Below are 22,754 nucleotides of genomic sequence, written 5' to 3'. Positions count from 1 at the left end.
CATTCTACTCTATCACCTTTATTGGCCAGTAAACTGGATGTGTATTTGTAAAATAATACAAACTGAGGGGGAGAAACCTCTCACAGTTATTTTTCCAAGGTATCCTTTGCCCATTTCCACTATCGCGAATGCGCATGCGTTGTCCGCATGCAGATTCGCATAGCCAATAAAAATGGATGGCCCTGTTTCCACTTGTCAGTAATCCTGAGCATTTTTCTGTGTGGGAGAAATTTGCACGGAAGAGCCCTCAGAATTCGCATACCGCTATGCGAATCGCCGCTAATGTATTTAATAGGGAAATCGCATGCGGATTTTACCGCGATTTCCCATAGGAACTAATGTTAAATCACACAGGCAGTGAAATGGTTAAAATTGCATCAATACTAACCTATGCGAAATCGTGGTAAAGTACGCATGCGAAATCACACCCGCATGCGATTTCGTCAGCAGGGAATCAGCAGCGATACCGCACAAGTGGAAACGGGCCAGGACATCTGGGGCTATATGCAATTAACTTTTTCTTCTGAGTTTTCATTGTCGATTTAGATTAAGGCCTCTTACACAGTAGGACATTGCGGTTTGATGCGACGTTAAAGTCGCAACGCAAATTACAACCCAACGCTCCAAAAAAAAAAGTCACAAAGCAACTTAATGCCCTGTTATCGTTGCATACAGTAGAGCATACAGGCAGTGAAAAGTATGCTTCCAGGTCATTACTGAGCATGTGCAAACAGTCTAACGCAGCTGATAACATGTATAACACACAACATGCAGCACTTTCTAATAACGCTACACGTTACACACAAACGCAACGTGTGCACTGTGAATGGCGCACAGACTTAGTATTGCTGTGCGTTAGTCTGCGTTGAGACATTTTCTAACGTGCGACTTTAACGTCGCGCTGTGAAAGAGGCCTAACTTTTCAGCACTTTGCAATGGGAAAAGTACCACAAAGTAGGCGAAAAAGTACTATCAAAATTATTTTGAGTATTTTTTTGCTTGTAGGTATTTTATTGACAAGTTTGAAATTATTACCTAGGAGAAAACGCAGCTGAAAAAGTGAATTGCATATGGGCCCTGAAGTGAGGCCTCCTTTCCAAGAACTGTTGATAGGCAGTGAAATGCCTCTCAAACTCTCTCAACTGCTCGCTGCCGCCTGGTAACTGCTCACTGCCGCCTGGTAACTGCTCGCTGCCGCCTGGTAACTGCTCGCTGCCGCCTGGTAACTGCTCGCTGCCGCCTGGTAACTGCTCGCTGCCGCCTGGTAACTGCTCGCTGCCGCCTGGTAACTGCTCGCTAAGCACACAGCTCAACAGTTCGTGGAAAGGAGGCCTGAGAGGGATACGGAGACTGCCATATTTATTTCCTTTTAGGCTAGTTGCACACCTGGGCCCATATGCAATTAACTGTTTCTCCTGGGTTTTCTCTTGTTTTTACATTTGTGAATAAAATGCCTTTCAAACCCCAGAAAGCAAGAAAATGCTCACAATTATTTTGTCGGTACTTTTCAGCTGGTACTTTTTCAGTTGAAAAGCGCGGGAAAGTTATTTTAAATAGAAGATGAAAATGTATCTCCCGGGAGAAACCGTTAATGGCATGTGGGCCCTGGTGTGGTGCGACAAATGGCATGTGGGCCCTGGTGTGGTGCGACAGCAGAAGAGCCTCCCGCAGCACATCGCACTGCACTGCTGCATCCAGATTAGTACTAGGGATAATCACAGACATGCAATTTGTTCAGAGTTGATGCAAATTTATGCATTTTTTTGAATGCAAAAGTATGCAGCTTGAAAACGGACCAATTAATTTAAACCTGGGTTTAAACTGATTGGTCCATTTTCAAACTGCATACATTTGCATAAAAATGTGCATAATTTCAGGAACAATTTGCATCTCATTGATCGTCCCTAATTAGTACCTGTGGCATTTTGAGGGAAATCTGTATGCCCCGCCCCCATGGCATTTTGCAGGAAATCTGTATATTGGCAGCCTCCGTAGAAGTGCATAGCGCAAAACGGCCATAAGCCTCCTCTTCCTCCGCACCTCATCTACCTCGGGTATGTGCCTTTTTCTATATTCATATGCAAGTTTTTAGCATTTATGTCTGACGCTGGAATTATGAATAAAAGTGAATGACAGCAGTGCCGGCGCTTCTCCTCTTACATACAGACATTATTCTGCCTGAGCACGCTGAGGATTCACACTATCCACGCCCATCTGTGTGTGACAGTGCCGCCTCCTCCTCCTCCTCCTCCTCCTCCTCCTCCTCCTCCTCCCATCCCTTTAAGAGGATTGACTGCAGTGCCAGCGTTTCTTTATCTCCTCTCTCCATGACACCAGGAAATCTGTATGCCCCGCCCCCTGAACGAATACGTGAGTAACGTCAGACATCACTTGCATCTATCCTTCCAGTCACATGCATGCTTCCGGACAGGAAATGAGTCACGCATTTTCATCATTATGGAGCGTCGCACCGCTACTACCACAATCTATAAAGATTGTGACAGTAGCATTGACTCCAATGCAACCGTGTGCCGTGTGGTACCACTCAGCAAAGTGCTGCAGCCTCTGCGTCCCCAAACCACCCCTGACGCACCGCGGGTACTATGGTCTGTCTCACTGAGACTAATGGCCAATGCGCGGCGCGGAGGAGGGGGGAGACTAGGTGCAATGCCACAGTGTGCAAGGGGCCTAAAACAATACCGGTTGCCTGGCTGTCCTGCTGAGCTTTGTCATCAGTAGTCTCTGAATCTCAACCCTGAAACAAGCATCTTGTCAGATTTATGTCAGAAAGTTCTGATCAGCTATAGCTGAAAGTATCAGGGCCCGTTTCCACTTGTGCGGTGCGAATCGTCGCGGTAAAAATTTGCATGCGGATGCGAATTTCGCATACGGTTGTATGCAAATTTTTGTGCGAATTTGCATGGATGATTCTGTATGCGAATTTAACCATGGCAGTGCCGGTGTGCTTTTCCATTGATTTCCATGCGAATTTGCATACCAAAGCCGCAGGCGATTTCCCTATTAAATAAATTAGCGGCGATTCGCATGCATTCCACACGCAGGCGAATTCTGAGGGCTCTGCCGTGCAGAAAACGATCAGGAAAACTGACAAGTGGAAACAGGCCCATCCACTTGTATTGGCTGTGCGAATCTGCATGCAGATTCGCGATAGTGGAAACGGGCCCTGAGAGGCAGGGGATCAGCAAGAAAGCCAGGCAATGTGCATTGTTTAAAAGGGAACCTAAATTGAGAAGGAAATGGAATTTTCCTTTTAAAATAATACCAGTTGCCTGACTTTTCTGCAGATCCTGTGTCTCTAATACGTTTAGCCACACCCCCTGAACAAGCATGCAGATCAGGTGCTCTGACTGGATTAGCTGCATGTTTGTTTCAGGTGTGTGATTCAGCCACTACTGCAGCCAAAGAGGTCAGCAGGACAGCCAGGCAACTGGTATTGTATAATAGGAAACATCCATATCCCCCTCAGTTAAGGTTCCCTTTAAAGGGGAACTGAAGAGAGAGGTATATGGAGGCTGCCATGTTTATTTCCTTTTAAGCAATACCAGTTGCCTGGCAGCCCTGCTGATCCTTTGCCTCTAATACTATTAGCCATAGCCCCTGAACAAGCATGCAGCAAATCAGGTGTTTCAGACTTTTTAAAGTCAGATCTGACAAGACTAGCTGCATGCTTGTTTCTGGTGTTATTCAGATACTACTGCAGAGAAATAGACCAACAGGGCTGCCAGGCAACTGGTATTGATGAAAAGGAAATAAATATGGCAGCCTCCATATCCCTCTCACTTCAGATATCCTTTAAGCACTCCCAGTGTGTGTAGCAGAACTCATGGAGAAGCATGTGACCTGTATGATCACGTGACAGATTTGCTGTCAGATTTCTGATTCGCTGTGAAGGCTTCCTGTTTTATCACATGATCACCTGATCAAAGCGATCACTTGCTTTTCCTTGAGTTCCCAAACATGTGAATGTCCCTATTAGGCCCCCGTCCCCACTGCATGCAATGCAGGTCACCATAGCAATGTGTGGCACTGTGATTCTCTCAGATTCGGTGCAGATTGCATTCGTTTATCATGAATGGGATTGCGCTGCATTTGCACAAAATTGCATGCAGCCATGTGTTGTGTTACCAACTGAAGCACAACGCATAGAGGAAAACATCAGACAACGCAGTCCATGTACTCCTGATCACGGAATAAATACAGCAAGGAGATCCTCAATGGCACTCTCTATATTCATCTCGTTTATTTGTGATCACAGCAAAGAGGAACTGTAATGAGCAAATGCAACAACAACAGCACCAGAAATCAGGAAATAACATTCTGAACTGGAGCCAAACCACTCGACTTAAAGGACAATTGAAGGGAGAGGAACATGGAGGCTGCCATATTTATTTATTTTCAAGCAATACCAGTTGCCTGGATATCCTCTTGATCCTCTGCCTCTAATACTTTTAGCCATAGCCCCTGAACAAGTAGGGTATATGCAGATCAGGAGTTTCTGACATTGATTAGATTAGCTACATGCTTGTTTCTGGTGTTATTCAGACACTATTGCAGCCAAATAGACCAGCAGGGCTGCCAGGCAACTGGTATTGTTTATCAGGCAATAAATATGGCAGTCTTCATACTGTATTCCTCTGACTACAGGTGTATGCATAGTAGACTAATCACCTCAAAAATGAATGATCCTGCTCAATTCGGAGTGACAGTCTTGTACCTGCAAAGGTATCCCTCATTCAAATGGTTAATTTTTGGCCTTAGGCTTTCCATATGTGACGAGTCCCTTGCAAAGTTCCGTTTCAGCCTGCGGTAATTCCATGTCTTGCAGAACAAGAATTCACTGAACCTCAAACGTAGTCCTCATCTCTAATCTCTACGATGGGATCTTCTGGGGAATCCCACCATAAATCCAGCCTGTAGCATTTTCCCACCTGCCAGACGTGTGATAGTGAGAGCAGGCCAGTCCTCAGCCAACAAGTCACACAGGGCCTTTTGGTTCTACCAGTTTCTTCTCGCTTTTGAATCCAGCTCAACGGCTGGAGGCCAAAGTCTGCCCAGGCCTGAGGACAACTAAGGAACCTAAAGAGAAGCCCATGTGACTGCCCCGGAGGTGAGAAAACTGTCTGCCTGTAGCAAAGGATATTTCTCATGTAAATCACAAAACACAAGAAGGAACCCAACCAGTTTCATCACAGAGATATCAAGTAAGATTGTCCTGGCCTGTGGCCATGAGATAGTTGGAGGACAGAAGTGAACCTCGAAATCTAGATTTATTTAAACACAAGAAATACAATTGAGAGCTTTTATGAGGTAAAAGTTCACACCGTGTCCTGGTACACCGAGGAGGACGGCAGAGTTACAAAAAATTGTAAGTCAAAATGGTGATGCTGTAGCCTTTCAACAGTTGCATGTTCTTAAATGCAGCCTGATAATTGGCAGGGATTACATACTTTGTAGGTTGTGTGCATGCGGTCAATATAGGGAATATATCATTAGTAGATTGGCCATCTATTTTCTAGATCTCACTAATATTATAAATGGGAAAGTTTGGATGTTTGTTACTCGATCACACAACAATGGCTGAGCGGATTGGAATGAAATTGGGCACACACATAGTACATTACTTTTTATCCCCATAACCAAAAAGTGGACGGAGACAAATACAAATTTCACTAGAAAAATATAAACTGCAGCCGGCCACATACACATCAGACCATAGTCTTTGGAAAATGAAAGATCACAGACCAATTTTACCCCCCCTTCATGTAGTATGAGAGCCATACTCTACACAGTCTTTTCTATGGAGCTGAACTCCCCATCAGGAAAAAATCTCTGCAGGCTGCTGCACACACAGATGCTGTACAGACACAAAAGATCAGTATCTGCAAAAGATCTGTTCCTGCCAAAAATCCATTCCTGCAAATTGCAATGATAGTCTATGAGATCTGCAGATCATCATACATACATGATTTAACTGACATTCATCTGCAGATCTGCAGAACTGAAAATCCATCCTGGTGGATCTGATCTGCAGATGAATGTCAGTTAAATCATGTATGTATGATGATCTGCAGATCTCATAGACTATCATTGCAATTTGCAGGAATGGATTTTTGGCAGGAACAGATCTTTTGCAGATACTGATCTTTTGTGTCTGTACAGCATCTGTGTGTGCAGCATCTTGCAAAGATTTTTTCCTGATGTGGAGTTCAGCTCCATAGAAAAGACTGTGTAGGCATGGCTCTTATACTACAGGAAGGGTGGTAAGATTGGTCTGTGATCTTTTATTTTCCAAAGACTATGGTCTGATGTGTGTATGTGGCCTTACACTGTTATTGGCAGGGTTCTCAAAGTTTGCACAATTGGTCACTGGGTGACTGGGATTCATATTCAGAAAAGTGGGTGGAGCCTACAAAAGCCAATCAAAATTCACCTATTGATTTTCAAAGGGGAATATTTAATTGCTGCCATTCTTGCACTGTTAATGGCACAGGCCTCAAACCTGGTACAGTTGGTTATTGGGTGACTGGGGTTCAAATTCAAAAAAGGAGGTGGAGCCACAAACAGCCAATCAGATTTGTTGAATTTCAATGCAAATTATTGATGCCAAACACCGCAAAGCTCACAAACTTGGTCATTGAAGAATTGAGCAATTGTGTGTCAGGGCTCGTTTACACTAGAGCGAATCTGCATGCGTTTCCTGCATACAGATTCGCTCAAACAATACTAGTGGATGGCGCCGTTTCCACTTGTCAGGAATTCTGTGCGGCTCGCTCTGCAGAAAAAATCTGCACAGCAGAGCCGTCAGAATTCGCACGCTGCACACCCGCACGCGAATCGTCTGTCATGTAACTAAATAGGAAAACCGCAAGCACTTGAGTCTTGCGGTTTTCCCGGCGTTTCCGCGCACGATTTCATTAAAAAACCCATGTCAATGCTTGCCGGCATTGACATGGTTAAAATCGCGTTGTTAAAATCGCGAACGATTCCGCATAAAAACGTCAACGAATCCGCAACCGTATGCGGATTCGTTGACGCGTTTTCCGCGAGAAAATCGCGCCACAAAAGTGGAGACGTACCCTTAGGGTTAGAAAACACCAGCCAAATACATACCCAGGCAACGCCAGCTAGTAGATATATAATTAAAGGAGTTGGAGATACCGTAAAAAAAAAGGTGTCGGAGTTGGAGATAAAGGTTTCATGTGCCGACTCCATAGTCCTGACAGTGAGATTTTACTAAGTAGGCTAAATGTAATTAGGCTGTACTTGCTAGCTGTGAGTGGGGGATGCACTGCGACTGCATATACTGTACATTGTCATCACTTCCTACTATTTTGCCACCTAGCTGATTTTAAAGTGTTTTAGTGAACTCACACCAAGGATTGAACTTCCTCCCAATCCGTAGCTGATACCCCCTTTCCCATGAGAAAGCTTTTCCTTTTCTCAAATCGCTCACCAGGGGGCTCTGTATGGAGGATATTGTGGTGAAGCCCCTCCCACAGTGTGAGGTCATGACCATGGGCCTGACAGTTTCCTGTCTGTGAACCTTATTCACCTTAGCAAATCCACAAATAAAAACTGCTACCGGCGCCTCCGTCATTTTCTCAGCAATATAAGCGATGCTTCTCACTCAGTAGAATGGGCATCAATGCGCTCGTGTGAATAAACCTCATATCAGGCCAACAGTCACGGCAGCTTTTCCTTTGCATTCTGATTGGCTCTCGTTCTGCTCCAATAGAAATGATGCACCTGTGCAGCCCAGTAACAGCCTGACGCAGCCACATAACGCACCAGCTAATCTGGATTAGCCTTCCCTGTAATCGGATTGTCGCGCCCCAGATCGCGGCGCTGCCACTTTTACTGGGCCTGGAATGTCTCAATAGAAGGAAATAAGCTATTGGACTATTTAGCGGAGCCTTCCTGCTGCAGACGGCAGTCTCTGTGAGAGAAGCTGCCCCAGAGGAAAGGCTCTCAGTGCCGCGGTTTCCTCTATTATGACTACAGGGGAGGAGGGAGGCTGCGCCCCATGCTTGTTTTCTCAGATATTTATCACAGAATTCTTTCAGAACCGCCGAGAAGGAGATGAAAACGTCCCCCTTTTCAGTAGAGCTGCAGGTAACAGAAAAGCTCAAAAACAAGAAAAAAAAAACAACAACAAAAATAACGTTTTCAATAGTTTAACTAAGCTGATTCACTTTTACTGCAGCCCTTCCACAAGCCAATAGGCTGAAACTGCAGCTGATATACTTTTCTGTACTCTCCTGTCTGGAGGTGAACAGCTTTTGAAAAAAAAAACGCTAGGAAAATCACTCTGTTCAGCGCTTTTTACAGCAATTTCCACTTTTCCTATACTTAAAGGGGGAACTGAACAGAGAGGTATATGGAGGCTGCCATGTTTATTTCCTTTTAAGCAATACCACTTGCCTGGCAGCCCTGCTAAATCCTCTGCCTCTAATACTATTATCCACAGCCCCTGAACAAGCATGCAGCAGATCAGGTGTTTCAGACTTTAAAGTCAGATCTGACAAGACTAGCTGCATGCTTGTTTCTGGTGTTATTCAGATACTACTGCAGAGAAATAGACCAGCAGAGCTGCCAGGCAACTGGTATTGATTAAAAGGAAATAAATATGGCAGCCTCCGTATACCTCTTACTTCAGTTCCCCTTTAACATCGAGGCGTAATTGCCTCCAAAATCAGGCCTGGATTCACCTCACAAGAGCCTATAGGCACAGATGTCCTGGCACCCCAGACTCCGCCCTCCATGACCTACAAATCCCCCGCCGAACAGCACCGCAAATGTGCTGGCTGGCCCCGCTGTCACTTCTCCCTTACTTCCCTTGCCCATCATAGGTGCCCCCAAGTAGTAGCTAGCCAGAGGTACCCCCAGTATTAATTAGTAGCTAGCGGTGCCCCCAAGTATTAGGTAGCTAGAGAAACCTCAATATTAAGTAGCTAGAGATGCCCCCAAGTCAGGTAGCTAGCTGACTGAAGGCAGATCTTGTTAGTGGAATGCAGAGAGCAGGGTGAGTAACCTCTCACTTACACTCCTCTCAGGACTCTGCATAGGGAAGGCGGGAGGGAGGTGCTTGGGGAGGAGAGTGAGACGCCTTTCCATCATCAGGCGCCTGTAGGCACATGCCTACAGTGCCTTATGGTAAATCCGGCCCTGTCCAAAATGCTGCAGAACCTGCATTTGCGTTTCGGCAGAAATCACATCACTCTGGGGTGAACAAGCCCATACAAATACATAAGCCATGCGCTTCTGAACAAGGCATTCCCCTGTCCCACCTTCTAGTCTTAACCCTTACCTTTACCTAACATGATCTTTGCTGTACCTTAAAGCCTCTTTCACAGTAGGAGGTTGCGTTTTGATGCGATGTTTAAGTCACAACGCAAACTAATAAAGAAACGGCCTAAAAAAACTCACAACGCAACTTAATGCCCCGTTATTGTCGCATACAGAAGAGCATACAGGCAATGAAAAGTATGTTTCCAGGTCATTACTGAGCATGTGCAAACAGTCCACCGCAGCTAATACCGTGTATAACGCACAGCATGCAGCACTTTCTAATAATGCTACACGTTACACACAAACGCACCGTGTGCACTGTGACTGTCGCACAGACTTAGTATTGCTGTGCAGTTGTCCACGTTAAAACATTTTCTAATATGCGACTTTAACGTCACACTGTGATATAGGCCTTACAGTTTGAAGTGGACCTGAACTCTTGCACAGGACAGAAGGAAAACAGAGAGAAATTAACCCTGTGGGCCCATTCGCACTTGCAAAACGTTTAGCGCGAGTGATTTTTACCACTATGAGAGCGGTGAAATCACTGTACACCTCCGCAATTCAGAGCAATTGCAATCAGCGCTTTTATTAAGCACTGTACCGCAATCGCTCCAGAATCGCGGGAAAGTGCTGCATGTAACGCATTTTACAATTGGCGCTAATCGCCCACGATCTGCGCCATACGTTAGACTAGCACTTTGGTGATTAGCGAGAATCACTCACTAATCACTCTAGTGTGGATGGGCTCAAATGTAGAGAGAGAGTTTATCCTGCCCAATTCCCCCTCGACTGTGACTAATCCCAACTGTCATTTGATCCCTCAGCTGTGTCAGCTGACTGCCATGGCAGAGAAGCTAATCAGTAAACACAGGATGTTAATGTCTGCTTACATGAAAGCAGGAGGTAGACACACTGCAGATGTATTGCAGGATTTGTATCAGCTGTAACAAGGAAATGTTTTTCTGTAAAGAATATTATGCAGTTGCTTATCTTATAGAGCAGAGAGGAAGTTCTGAGTTCAGGTCCGTTTTAATAGCACAGCAATGTTTTCACATGTAAGCATGCACTCAGGCTTCTTGCACACTGCATGCATTTCCGATTCAGATTCTGCTTTTTAATCGTTTTTTACCTCCGATTCAGATTTGTAATCTTTACTGCAGGCTGCGTTTTTTGATCCGTTTTTCTGTTGAATGTATTCAGGGAAAATCGGAATTGAAAATCGGAATCAGAAAACGGATTTGCAGTGTGCAGGGAGCCATACATTGAGTTTTCTCCTAAGAGATAATTTTTTCTTTTAATCTTCTCTTAACCTTCCTGGCGGTAACCCCGAACGTAGTTTGGGGTAAGCCGCGCAGGAGGATTTCTCAGGCCCTGCTGGGCCGATTTGCATAATTTTTTTGCTAGCTGCGTGTGCACACTGATCGCCGCCACTCTGCGCCGATTCGCCGCTACCTGTTCCCCCCCCCCCCCCCCCCCCAAGACCCCATGTGCTGCCTGCCCAATCAGTGCCAGGCAGCGCTGAGGGGTGGATCGGGACTCCCTTTGACGTCACGACCTGGCTAAAAGGGCCTGGGGAGAACACGGACGTCATCCCGCCTGTCGCCATGGCGACGGGGGAAGCCCTAATGGAAATCCCGTTCAGAACGGGATTTCCAGATGGGCTTTATCGCCGGAGGCGATGCGATCGGAGTGGGTAGGGGGATGCCGCTGCACAGCGGCTATCATGTAGCAAGCCCTAGGATCGCTACATGATTTAAAAAAAAAAAAAAAAACTTCTGCGCTTTAATAGACCGCCAGGAGGGTTAAAATAACTTCTCAGGACTTTGCAATTGCAAAATTATTAAAAAGTAGGCAAATAAGTTCTGTCAAAATCACTGGCTTGCTGGAGGTTTAAAAGGCATTTTACGCCAAGCTCACACTACGGCCCATATGCAATTAGCCTGTTTCCTGAGTTTTCTCCAAGGTGATAATTTCCCACCTGGTCACTATAATGCCTTTACAACCACCAGCAAGTGAGAAAATACTCAACATAGTTTTGTTAGTACTTTTCACCGACTTTTTCAATTGCAAAGTGCAGAAAAGTTATCTAAAAAGAAATTGAAAAACTATGTCCTAGGAGAAAAAATTAACTGCATATAGACTTTAGTGTGCACTTAGCCTTGGGTCTCGGTCACACTGCGTTCCAATCGCGGTTGCGTTTTTTGACAATTTTTTTTCCCCCTTCCCGGCGATTTTTGTGAGTTGGGCGCTTTTGCAGAGCGATTCTGGCTTTTTTTAACTTCCCGACGTCAGTGAGGAAGTGACCTCCTGATCCAGAAAATCGTAAATACAATTTATTCTTAAAAATGCGAACACAATCGCCGCACAAAGCCATTTTGTGAGGGTTTTTCCTGTACCTTCCATTGAGGTTAAATTGCCTCAAAAATGGTACAGGCAGCGCTTTTCCTGAGCGGATCGGAAACGAAACCGCTCAGACGTGAACTTTCTCATAGAGAATCATCGCACAAGCGCTTTCAGGGCGATTTGGAAAAAAATCGCCAGCGCTTAAAAAAACTCCAAAAGCGCCTCCAGTGTGAACACGCCCTGAGGGCTGGAACCCACTGCAAAACGCAATCACTAGCGTTTCGTATGAGTGGTTTGTAAGCGATTCCTTGAGCGTTTTAGGGAGCGATTTTAAAAAGTATCAATTTGCCGCTTTTGTGTAGCGATTAGCATTTTAAAGTCTGATTGGTCCTTTCTATGAAATTTTTGTTACAGTGTGCAGTAACTTCAAAACGCTAGCAAAATCGCTCCGTGCAAGTTTTGATGAGCGATTACGTCTGCGATTATATACTTTACATTGAAGCACAAATGCTAACAAAATGCTGCATGTCCTGCATTTGCGATTTTGCTAATCACAATCGCTTCTGTGGAATTTGCACCATCCATTTACATTGGCAGAGCGTTTAGGGAAATCGCTAGCGGTTTCTCACGCTCCCTAAACGCTCAAAAAAGAAAATCGCTGTAAAAGTTACACCAACTCTGATCTCTGCACCCAAAACTCACAACACTGACAATCCCTGCTCAGCACACAACACAATCCCTGCTCAGCACACAACACAATCCCTGCTCAGCACACAACACAATCCCTGCTCAGCACACAACACAATCCCTGCTCAGCACACAACACAATCCCTGCTCAGCACACAACACAATCCCTGCTCAGCACACAACACAATCCCTGCTCAGCACACAACACAATCCCTGCTCAGCACACAACACAATCCCTGCTCAGCACACAACACAATCCCTGCTCAGCACACAACACAATCCCTGCTCAGCATACAACACAATCCCTGCTCAGCATACAACACAATCCCTGCTCAGCACACAACACAATCCCTGCTCAGCACACAACACAATCCCTGCTCAGCACACAACACAATCCCTGCTCAGCACACAACACAATCCCTGCTCAGCACACAACACAATCCCTGCTCAGCACACAACACAATCCCTGCTCAGCACACAACACAATCCCTGCTCAGCATACAACACAATCCCTGCTCAGCATACAACACAATCCCTGCTCAGCACACAACACAATCCCTGCTCAGCACACAACACAATCCCTGCTCAGCACACAACACAATCCCTGCTCAGCACACAACACAATCCCTGCTCAGCACACAACACAATCCCTGCTCAGCACACAACACAATCCCTGCTCAGCACACAACACAATCCCTGCTCAGCACACAACACAACACAGTGACCTGCTGCAAGCTGCAACCATTTAGCCGTAATGCAAATACAACACAATGGTGCGAACAGGCACTTTACATTGAATGGGCCGCTGGTTTCTCTACATTTAGGGTGGGCTGTACAATAGACCAAAATCAGGTACATGTGAATGGTGAGGACTGAACCCGAAACCAACTGGAGTTTATTTACCCTCCTCTGACTAGTAAACAAACATTTCCAGCATTCTGCACTTTGACCATCTTGGCAGCACTCGGTGTGTTTCTTTATTTAATAGCTACGCAAAACAACATTACATCATTCCACATATATCACTCCAAGCGATCACAGAATAACCATAGCAATCTATAGCTGGCGAATGTGCCAGGGCTGTACAGAAAAGCTGCTTGCTGATAGGCTCGGTTCACAATGGGATGCTGCGGAGCTGCGTTAAGCTACATACACACGTCGGATTTTCGCAAACGACCCGTCGTTTGGACGTCAAATCGGACGTGTGTACAGTCTGTCGTTCAGCTGATAAGACTGGACTTGAGCGATCTGCTTGGCGGATCGCTCAAGTCCAGTCTTATCAGCTGAACGACAGACTGTACACATGCCTGATTTGACGTCCAAACGACCCGTCGTTTGGACATCCAAATGACGGGTCGTTTGCGAAAATCCGACGTGTGTACAAGCCTTTATAAAGTCTTATAACGCAGCTTACCGAACTGCAATAAGAAGTCTATGCAACGTTAGCGTCGCTTCGTAAATGTTGCGTTTTGGTAATGCACTGCTGAAGTGCGTTACCTCTAAACACACATTACCAGGTACAAGAAAGCATACTTTAGTCGCGTTGTAATGTTACGTTACGTCACATCGCAACATCCTACTGTGAACCTAGCCTTATTCTTTAGGTATTCTTTCTGTGTAATTTAACTTGCATCTGCCAGGTTAACCTCTTCTCTAGCAGCAACGCTTGTCACAAGACTGCGGAACGCCAGTAACTGATTGTCCAGCAACATTAACATGAAGTCCCTCCCCCAACCATCTGCCATACACAATGCAAATGCTCCAATCGATTTCAAGCCAATTCAGTCATTTTCATCAAATGTACCTTGGAATCTTTTGCAACTCCACCAGAATCGATTCAGAACAAGATCAGTCAACGATTCGATTGATAGCACAGAAAATCTCAATCTATATCACATTGAGGGAAGGGTGTGATGTTTTTGTACTTCTGATTTGTTAAAAGGCTCAAAATCGAACACTTATTAAGTAGCGATGGTCAATGAGATGATCGTAATTTCAGCTTGCATGCAAAATTGGGTATATAAACCCTGACGTTATGGAATACCATGATATACAATATAATGCGCAAGGATTCAGACTGTGGACCTTTGTAAGGGCTGGAACCCTCTAGAGCAATTTTTTGAGCTTTTAGGGAGCCATTCAAATTGTTATCGATTTCCCTAAACGCTCAGCTAATGGAAGGACCAAATTCCACTGGAGCGACTGCCAAAATCGCGCACGCAGGACATGCAGCATTTTTGAGCGTTAGCGTTTCTGCAATGTAAACTATATAAATGCTGGCGTAATCTCTCGGCAACACCTGCACAGAGCGATTTTGCTAGCGTTTTTAAATTACTGCACACTGTAAAAAAAAATTTGAAAGGACCAATCAGAATTCAAACCGCTAATCGCTACACAATCGCTGGCAAAACGCTTACACTTTTTAAAATCGCTACCAAAATCACCAGAAAACGCTCATGAAATCGCTTACAAAACACTCATTAAAAACGATAGCGATTGCGATAAGCGATAGCGCTTTGTAGTGGGTTCCTGGCCTCCTGGGACCTTGAGAAAAAGGGCTCTACCTGAGACATTGAACAATTTTATACCCCTCAGTGGTAGAACCCCAGACTCTTACAAATTACACACAAAGCGGCTCACCGTCAGGCAGACCTGGCTTAACTCATTTTTCAAAAATGTAACTTAGGCCTAGTGCACACCAGAGCGGTTCTGCTGCGGTTTGCGATCCGCTTGCGGGTGCGGATCCGCTAGGGTAATGTATCTCAATGGGCTGGTGCACACCAGAGCGGGAGGCGTTTTGCAGAAACGCATACTCCCGGGCTGCTGCAGATTTTGGATTGCGGATGCGTTTCTGCCTCAATGTTAAGTATAGGAAAAACGCAAACCGCTCTGAAAAACTGCAGATCAGAGCGGTTTGCCAGGCATTTTTTGTTACAGTAGCTGTTCAGTAACAGCTTTACTGTAACAATACATGAAATCTACTACACCAAAAACACTTCACAAAACCGCAAAATGCTAGGTGAAATGCTACAGAAAAAGAAGAAAAAGCGTTTCAAAATCTGCTAGCGGTTTTGGGTGTGCACCACGCCTCTGAGATTTCTCATTCGTCATTGGAAGTCGTTCATTTTGTACCGCCTAATGGAAGTTATTTCCTAGTCAAAATGGTGATTTTTGACGTATTGATCACAAGGTACGGTAAGTGAGGCCAGTACTGTCTCACATATGGCCGACTTTAATTTGAGAAGGTGGAAGCCTTTATTTTTTTAGTTTAGGCATTTATTTTGCGAGGCACCTGCACAGCAAGTACCCAAGCAGTGACCCTTATTATCTCTTCCAAGCATGCCACTCATCTCACCCGCATGCCTATCTGCGGCAGATCTGTAGGCCGCCTCCTTCTTACACACTAAACCTCTGTCCAAATGGATCCGACCTCTTCAAGAAGCAACTTGTCTAAAGAGCTAACTGTCACGTTTCTGACACATACAAACCATCCGTGGACAAAACACTGACAGCTAAATTCTCAAAAGGGCTCCGTAACCCGTACTACCCATCAGGCCTCATCCACATGGACATTTAAAAGGGGAACTTTCACAAAAGACTGAACTTCATCCCAATCAGTAGCCGATACCCCCTTTTCCATGAGAAATCTTTACCTTTTCTCAATAGATCATCAGTAAGGTCTGTATGGCTGATATTGTGGTGAGACCCCTCCCACAGTGTGATGTCAGGACCTAGGTCCTGAGTTTCCTGTCTGTGAACCTCATTGCCTTGTGGGAACAACTTTTTTTCCAACTGCCAAGCAAGCAGTATCTCCCTCTGTGCATAGAACTCTTAAGGTGCGTACACACATGCGACTATAGTCGTTTGTAACGATCGTTCCCCGATCTTTACCAACGACGATCGTTACAAAAAACGAACCAACGACTATTAAGGCAAACGACGAACGAGGCAAATCGCTACAAAACAAAGTTCTGTCTTGGCGGATTTTTACCACCGACGATCGTTAGCAAAAGTGGTACATCGTTGGAAACGATCGTTCGTACCAGGCTGGACATGCGCATTTCACTTTTTCTCCAAGGAACTTTACAATTTTATGCGCAGGCGCATTAAGTGCTTTTACGTGGTGTAACGTTCGTTCTAACGATGTGATCGTTGCACACTTTTTACAACTAACTTTACTTCGGTCGTTCTTTCGTCAATTAAAAGATTGTTCGTCGTTGACAACGAACGATCGTTGTCGCATGTGTGTACGTAGCATTAGTAATGAACATTCCATACAGATCACCTGGCAGAACTAAAGATGTCACAATCAGTGATAAATTTCAGAATGTAAAATCAGGGAGAGGAAAGATTTTTACAATGGGCAAACAATTAATAATCTATAAATTCATATTGTAAAACATAAGCAATTTTATTTATTGGCCTCCAATTCACAGAGCTTTATCGAACACCTTATCGAACGTTTGATAATTTACCTCATTAGTAAAATCTAATTTTGAATTCACTAAAGTGATATAGATTTATTGAACGTTTTATCGATAAAACATTCGATAAATCTATAACATCTTAGTAAATTCAAAATTAGATTTTAGTCACGAGGTAAATTATCAAACGTTCGATAAAGCTTAATGAATTTATGTTATGTTCACTGCAGGTCCTCTTAAAGTTTCCTGAAAAAAAATCACAATTTTTGAAAAATATGAATGGGTGTTCGTAACAGCGCTTATTCTGTCTTGCGTGTCCCAAGCGGCAGAAAAACGTTGCAATCGGTGGCTCAACAGTGGCAAACGCCCACTAAAAACTGCTCAAACAGGTATAATCGTCACTTGGCAATTTTTAGGCGGTCAACATTTAAACATTTAGAGGTTCCCTCTGTTCCACCTCGAAATCCCTAACCCTACCTATTCTCAAAATGAGCGTTAGAGGCTGCTTATCAGTCACAAATACCAACCAAGTGCAAGATAAATGAAAGTGGACCTGAACTCTTGCACAGGACAGAAGGAAAACAGAGAAATGCACCCTGTGTGTACTTAGAGAGTTTAGCCTGTCTAATTCCCCCTCATCTGTGACTAATCACAAGTGTAATTTGATCGCTCAGCTGTGTCAGCTGGCTGTCTGGACAGAGCAGCTAATTTGTAACCACAGGATGTTAACCCTATGCCTGCTTCCATGAAAGCAGGAAGTAGAGAAAGTGCAGATTTATTGTAGGATTTGTATCAGCTGTAACAGACAAATTGTTTTTCTTTAAATGTTATTATGCTGATGCTTATCTCTTACAGCAGAGAAGAAGTTCTGAGTTCAGGTCCACTACTACATCATTTTCTATGCGGAAAGGATACAACTATGACTGCCACGAGATAATGTCTATGTAGAAGACCACTGTACATTTATCGATTCAAAACCACAAGGAACTTCTAATGCCTGGTATACACCATGAAATGGATCTGTCAGATCGATAATCTCCTGTTAGATCGATCAATCATTTTCAGCATAACCGATCTGCTTACAATCGAAAAAAAAAGGATTGATTTTGTGCAATACTGATCTCAACATCGATCCCTTTCTCGGTCGGAAACAAATGGAACATGCTGGAAATGATTGAAAGACAACAAACTTCCTGTCAATCTGATGAGAAAATTGCTTGGTGTGTACTGGGCATAACACTCCAGTCTAGCATGTAGAAAAATTATCTATACTTTACCGTAATTCAACAAGAATTCAGCAAAGAAAGGACACCTGAAGTGAGATATATATATATGGAGGCTGTCATATTTATTCCCTTTCAAACAATACCAGTTGCCTGGCTAACCTGTTGATCCTCTGTCTCTAATACCTTTAGCCATAACCCCTGAACAAGCATGCAGAACAAGCACGTTTCTGACAAAAAAAATGTCAGTATTAGCTGCACGCTTGTTTCAGGTGTGCGATTCAGACACTACTGATGCTGGGACTGCCAGGCAACTGGTATTGTTTAAAAGGAGATAACCATGGAGGCCTCTATAGCCCTCTCACTTCAAGTTCCCTTTAAGTGGCCTGTTAAAAGCTGCAAAAAACACTAATAAAACATTACAAAACAATATCAATAAATACACACACTTATGGATCATTCCACAATACAGAATCTGAGTATTCCTAGACAGCGTAACAAAGTAACGAATGCGTCAGCAGCGCCATTTTACTGACAGTGTAATGCGAGCAGCATAAAACCGCCTATATTACAATGCACATGTTAATGAAACTTATGGGAGGCATGGTAAGCCAGCCCAGATTATTTTAGCAACTCAGCGAGTGTGTAGCCAACGAGTGGAATACAGATGTCACATGATGAACTCATAAAATACAGTCGTTTCACAGCAAAGACGACTCAATCGCACCCAAATTACCCAACGCCACATTCGCCAGGCTGAAGGCGCAGCAAACATGCCTCAAGTCCAACAGAAACATCACTTTATACGATTGTGTGATGCAGCGTCAGCCCTGTGTAAGGATAATCCTAATAATCATGATCACAACCTCTCAAGGTAGAATACTCCTGATAGAGGGGTGTCCACAGGCATACATTGCAAAACCAGATAATGCTAAACAACACAAAACCAGATAATGCTAAAAAACAACAAGTAACAGGCGCACAAACAACACAAAACAAACACATATAATACAGGCTGCCAAGCACTGATGAGGGACAACACCAGGACTTCACAACTGATTCTTGGAAAGTCTGATCTCTGGGTAAGTCCCAGCAGTTTACCTTATTTTTATCTTTATCGTGCTTATTTTATAAAATTCCCTTTACAATAAAATACTTCTCTACGCGGTTTTGGTTTTTTCCTGTGCCCTTAACGTTCTGACACATCAGGTATAAAGAGAAGAGAAAAAAAAAACACCACCATTCTCATTTTATAAAGTATCCCTGCTGGTTACTGCAATTGCCTCAAAAAACAAACTACGGTAGTTGGAAAGTAACAGTTTACATGCATTGGGCGGAGGCAATTGTTCCCAAGTGATAACTTGAAAATGGTCTATGGTGCAGTTGGGGAGTTCCACACAAATGTCTGAGTGTCACATGTCTATGCAACTGACGTGGATTTCTTGTAGTCTATATAGAAGGTGCTAAAAAAATTTTCTTAGATCTTTTGCATCCCCATACAATTTGTGGTCTTTTCGGTTATCAGACAGGCTTCCTCTATTTGCACTGGCTTGCAGCTGATACCGTCAGTTACGTTCATAATGTAACTATTGTCTACATGCTTATCTACAGTGCCATAAACCTAAAATAAAACCTTGATTGGGCAGATGATTCCAATCTGGAAGCACACGAGGACAGATTCCTCAGATGAGAGATAGGATAGCCTGAGAACTAGAAAGATTAGCTGATCATCAATGAAATGCAAATGTGGCTGCCATTTACATGCAGACTGAAACCGAGCCAATCATCTACATTTGATTGGTCAAAGATCTGCACACAAATGGTAGCGAAATATACCTCAAGTCAGAAACAAATTACAATTAACAGATCATCTCTGCTACAGACATACAGACCCCAGTATAGAAAAGAGCGTCCAGTCAGTAAATCTGTGCTCTTAAGGATTGGTAATCTGATATCGAGAAGCACAATCGTATGGATAAACAATTAGATTTCTAGCAGAGCTCTGATTGGAATCTGTTGATTCCCCCACTATGCAGGGGCTGCAGCGCTTATTGCAATAATCAAAAAATAAAACATTATTGCGACAATCTCGCCCACACCAGCAGACCAAAATCTTCCAACTCTCTGTTCCAATCGATTTTCCCCCTGATCAAGCGTTGCCAATCCCTCTCATGGCAAAATAGATTGCAGACAGATTAAATCATCGGGTTATCAATCAAAAGCAAATGTACCGTTATATGGCATTATGGCCACACAAAATGCAATCTCTTAATCGATTCAACGACTCAAAATACAACCATGACCGATTGTCTATGTGGTCACGCAATAAATAAAAAACACACCCACACAAAAAAAAAAAAAAAAAACAATCGCACATCGAAAGACTGTAAATTCACCTCTCAATCAGCTATCAGATCGAATATTAAATTGCTCTGATTAAATTAAGATAAGGCTTGCATTGGATTTGATCAAATTAACCTCTCTATCAAACCACACATATCCAATCATTGCAGAAACCAAATCGCATGTTCTACCAAACAACTGCATTCTAATCGTTACAAGTGAAAACAAATTGGCCAATTTATACCCACACCTAAGCGACAATCACTGGCATAGTTGTGAAGATTTCATTCTCAGCCAATCACATCTGCCAAATATAACTCGTTATTTACATAAATATAAACCACAGACTGTCCTGGACACCTCATACAGCTGCAGACTTTTATTGCACCGATCAGCACTTTCTGAACTCATCCATCCCTTTCCATTACATGCAGGATGATTGCTAAGCGATCTCACCTCTTCTTCTCCTTGTCTGCTGTCATGCTGCTGGCTGGCCGGCTAGTGTCACGTCGCCACAGTGCCCCGCGTGCAGCAGGTGGATACAAAGTGACAATCAGGGGGCGCGGGATGCGCAGATGCAAAAAAAAGAGCAAAAATGGCAACAAAATAGCAACAGAAAAATAATAACAATAAAAAAAGTAAAATCAACAATAAAAAAGTAAAAATGCCAAACAGTGCAGAGAAAGTCCCGGAGAGATCGCGCTGATATCTGTGAGCCCCGGATCGGGCGAGCTATACAGTCTCAGAGCACTGCTGAGGATTGTACAGCCGCCCAGGCAGGGGGGAGGCAGACTACACGCAGGAGGGGCGGCAGGAGGATCGCAGCTTCCCCAATGGAGAAATGTGCGCTGACTCCCCGAGCTGCGGGCTGACAACGCCTCCTGATCTACCTAGCCCCGCCCCCGGCACGCCCCCGGGCAATGTGCCCTGTATACCCGAGCTGCAGACTGACGACGCCTTCTGATCTCCCTAGCCCCGCCCCCGACACGCCCCCTGGCAATGCGCGCTGCGTCTCCGAGCTGCGGACTGACAACTCCCCCTTATCTCCCTAGCCCCGCCCCCGGGCAATGCTCTGTCTGGACACAATGCGTGTCCTGCAATGTCTCCCTGCTCTACATAGCTCCGCCCCCAGGCACGCCCCCGGGCAATGTGCCCTTTGATCTCCATACCTGACACCGCAGGAGGCGATCAGGAGGATCTCCATAACTCCGCCCCGGAACGCCCCCGGACAATGCGTATTGTGTCCAGATCTGCAGTCTGACAACTCCCCCGATCTACATAGCCCCGACACGCCCCCAGGAATACGTGTTGTGTCCAGAACAGCTGCCTGCCAACTCCCCCTGCTCTACATAACTCCGCCCCAGGCACGCCCCTGTCTATACGCACTGTGTGTACTGAGCCGCTGCCTGCCCGCTCTTCTTCATATACATGGCCCCGCCCCCGGTAAGCCCCCGGCAATGTGCGCAGTATCACGAGCCTACCACTCCGACTCCTCCAGCTCTTCTCACAGCCCCGCCCCATGGCACGCCCCCGGCAATGCTCGCTGTACCCCGTCGCTGCCACTCTAGCCCCTCCCCTGCACTCCTCGCAGCACAAGCACTCTCACGTGCCCAGCAGAGGATTGGCGCTGGCTCTGGTGTAGCCCCGCCCGCGGCCACCTCCCCCGACACACCCCCGGCTCCTTGTCAGGGTCAGGCAAGTTAACAGCGGACGGCGCACTAGAGATGGGAAGTTCGGATCTTTTCAATGATCCGGATGATTCGAATCGGATCATTGAAAACATCCGGATCTTTGATCCGAATCTCGGATCATTTTACAATGGAAGCATTCGGGGGTGAAATGAACAGCAGGACAGGAGAAGGGGAGGGGGGTGGACACACAGAGGAGGGGAGGGGCGTGGACACAGAGAAGGGGAGAAGATGGACAGAGCCGCAGGGAGTGGACAGAGATGGGAGGAGGGACGAGCAGAGAGCAGAAATGTTTGCACACAATACCCACATGCTGCAATTATATGCTTTACATATATTTCACCTACATGTTCATCTGTACTCAGAATGTAAACGTCTCACAGTGAAAGAAAGCATTCCCCGAAGCATTCCCAGAAGTGAAGTGCAGCTGTTTAGAGCGAGTGCAGGAGGATCATATTGCACAGCAATCACAGTGCCTGCAAAGTTACTGAGCTGTGCTGAGCCAAAAGCTTCCAATGTGATCACTGTGCACAACTACGGAACAGCCAGCCTATAATGGGCAGCACATTGCAGCCAGTATGTGTGCTCTACACATATCTGGCAGTGGCACCCATGTCCCCTCTCTCATCTACCTGCTGTCCCTGCAAGGCTGCCTCCCATCCAACAGAGCGATCCATCTCAGCTCTGCTTCCAGGACCCCGCTGCCCGCTGAGAGGGGGCGTGTCGCTTCTGGC

At 45.0% G+C, this 22,754-nt stretch overlaps 1 protein-coding gene across 1 annotated transcript in view; it reads right to left on the bottom strand.

Moving 5' to 3' along the window:
• Positions 1–21,184, bottom strand: part of EPAS1 (endothelial PAS domain protein 1) — a 189,902-nt gene extending 168,718 nt beyond the window's left edge. The window contains exon 1 of the mRNA XM_068233035.1: positions 20,789–21,184. Within this exon, the coding sequence (XP_068089136.1) occupies positions 20,789–20,814 (26 nt within the window). The 5' untranslated portion in view covers positions 20,815–21,184. The remainder of the gene's footprint in view (positions 1–20,788) is intronic.
• Between the last annotated feature and the right edge of the window lie 1,570 nt (positions 21,185–22,754).

The sequence above is a fragment of the Hyperolius riggenbachi genome, chromosome 4 (genome assembly GCF_040937935.1).
Source record: "Hyperolius riggenbachi isolate aHypRig1 chromosome 4, aHypRig1.pri, whole genome shotgun sequence".
Classification (NCBI taxonomy): domain Eukaryota; kingdom Metazoa; phylum Chordata; class Amphibia; order Anura; family Hyperoliidae; genus Hyperolius; species Hyperolius riggenbachi.
This window is presented reverse-complemented; position numbering and strand designations above follow the sequence as displayed.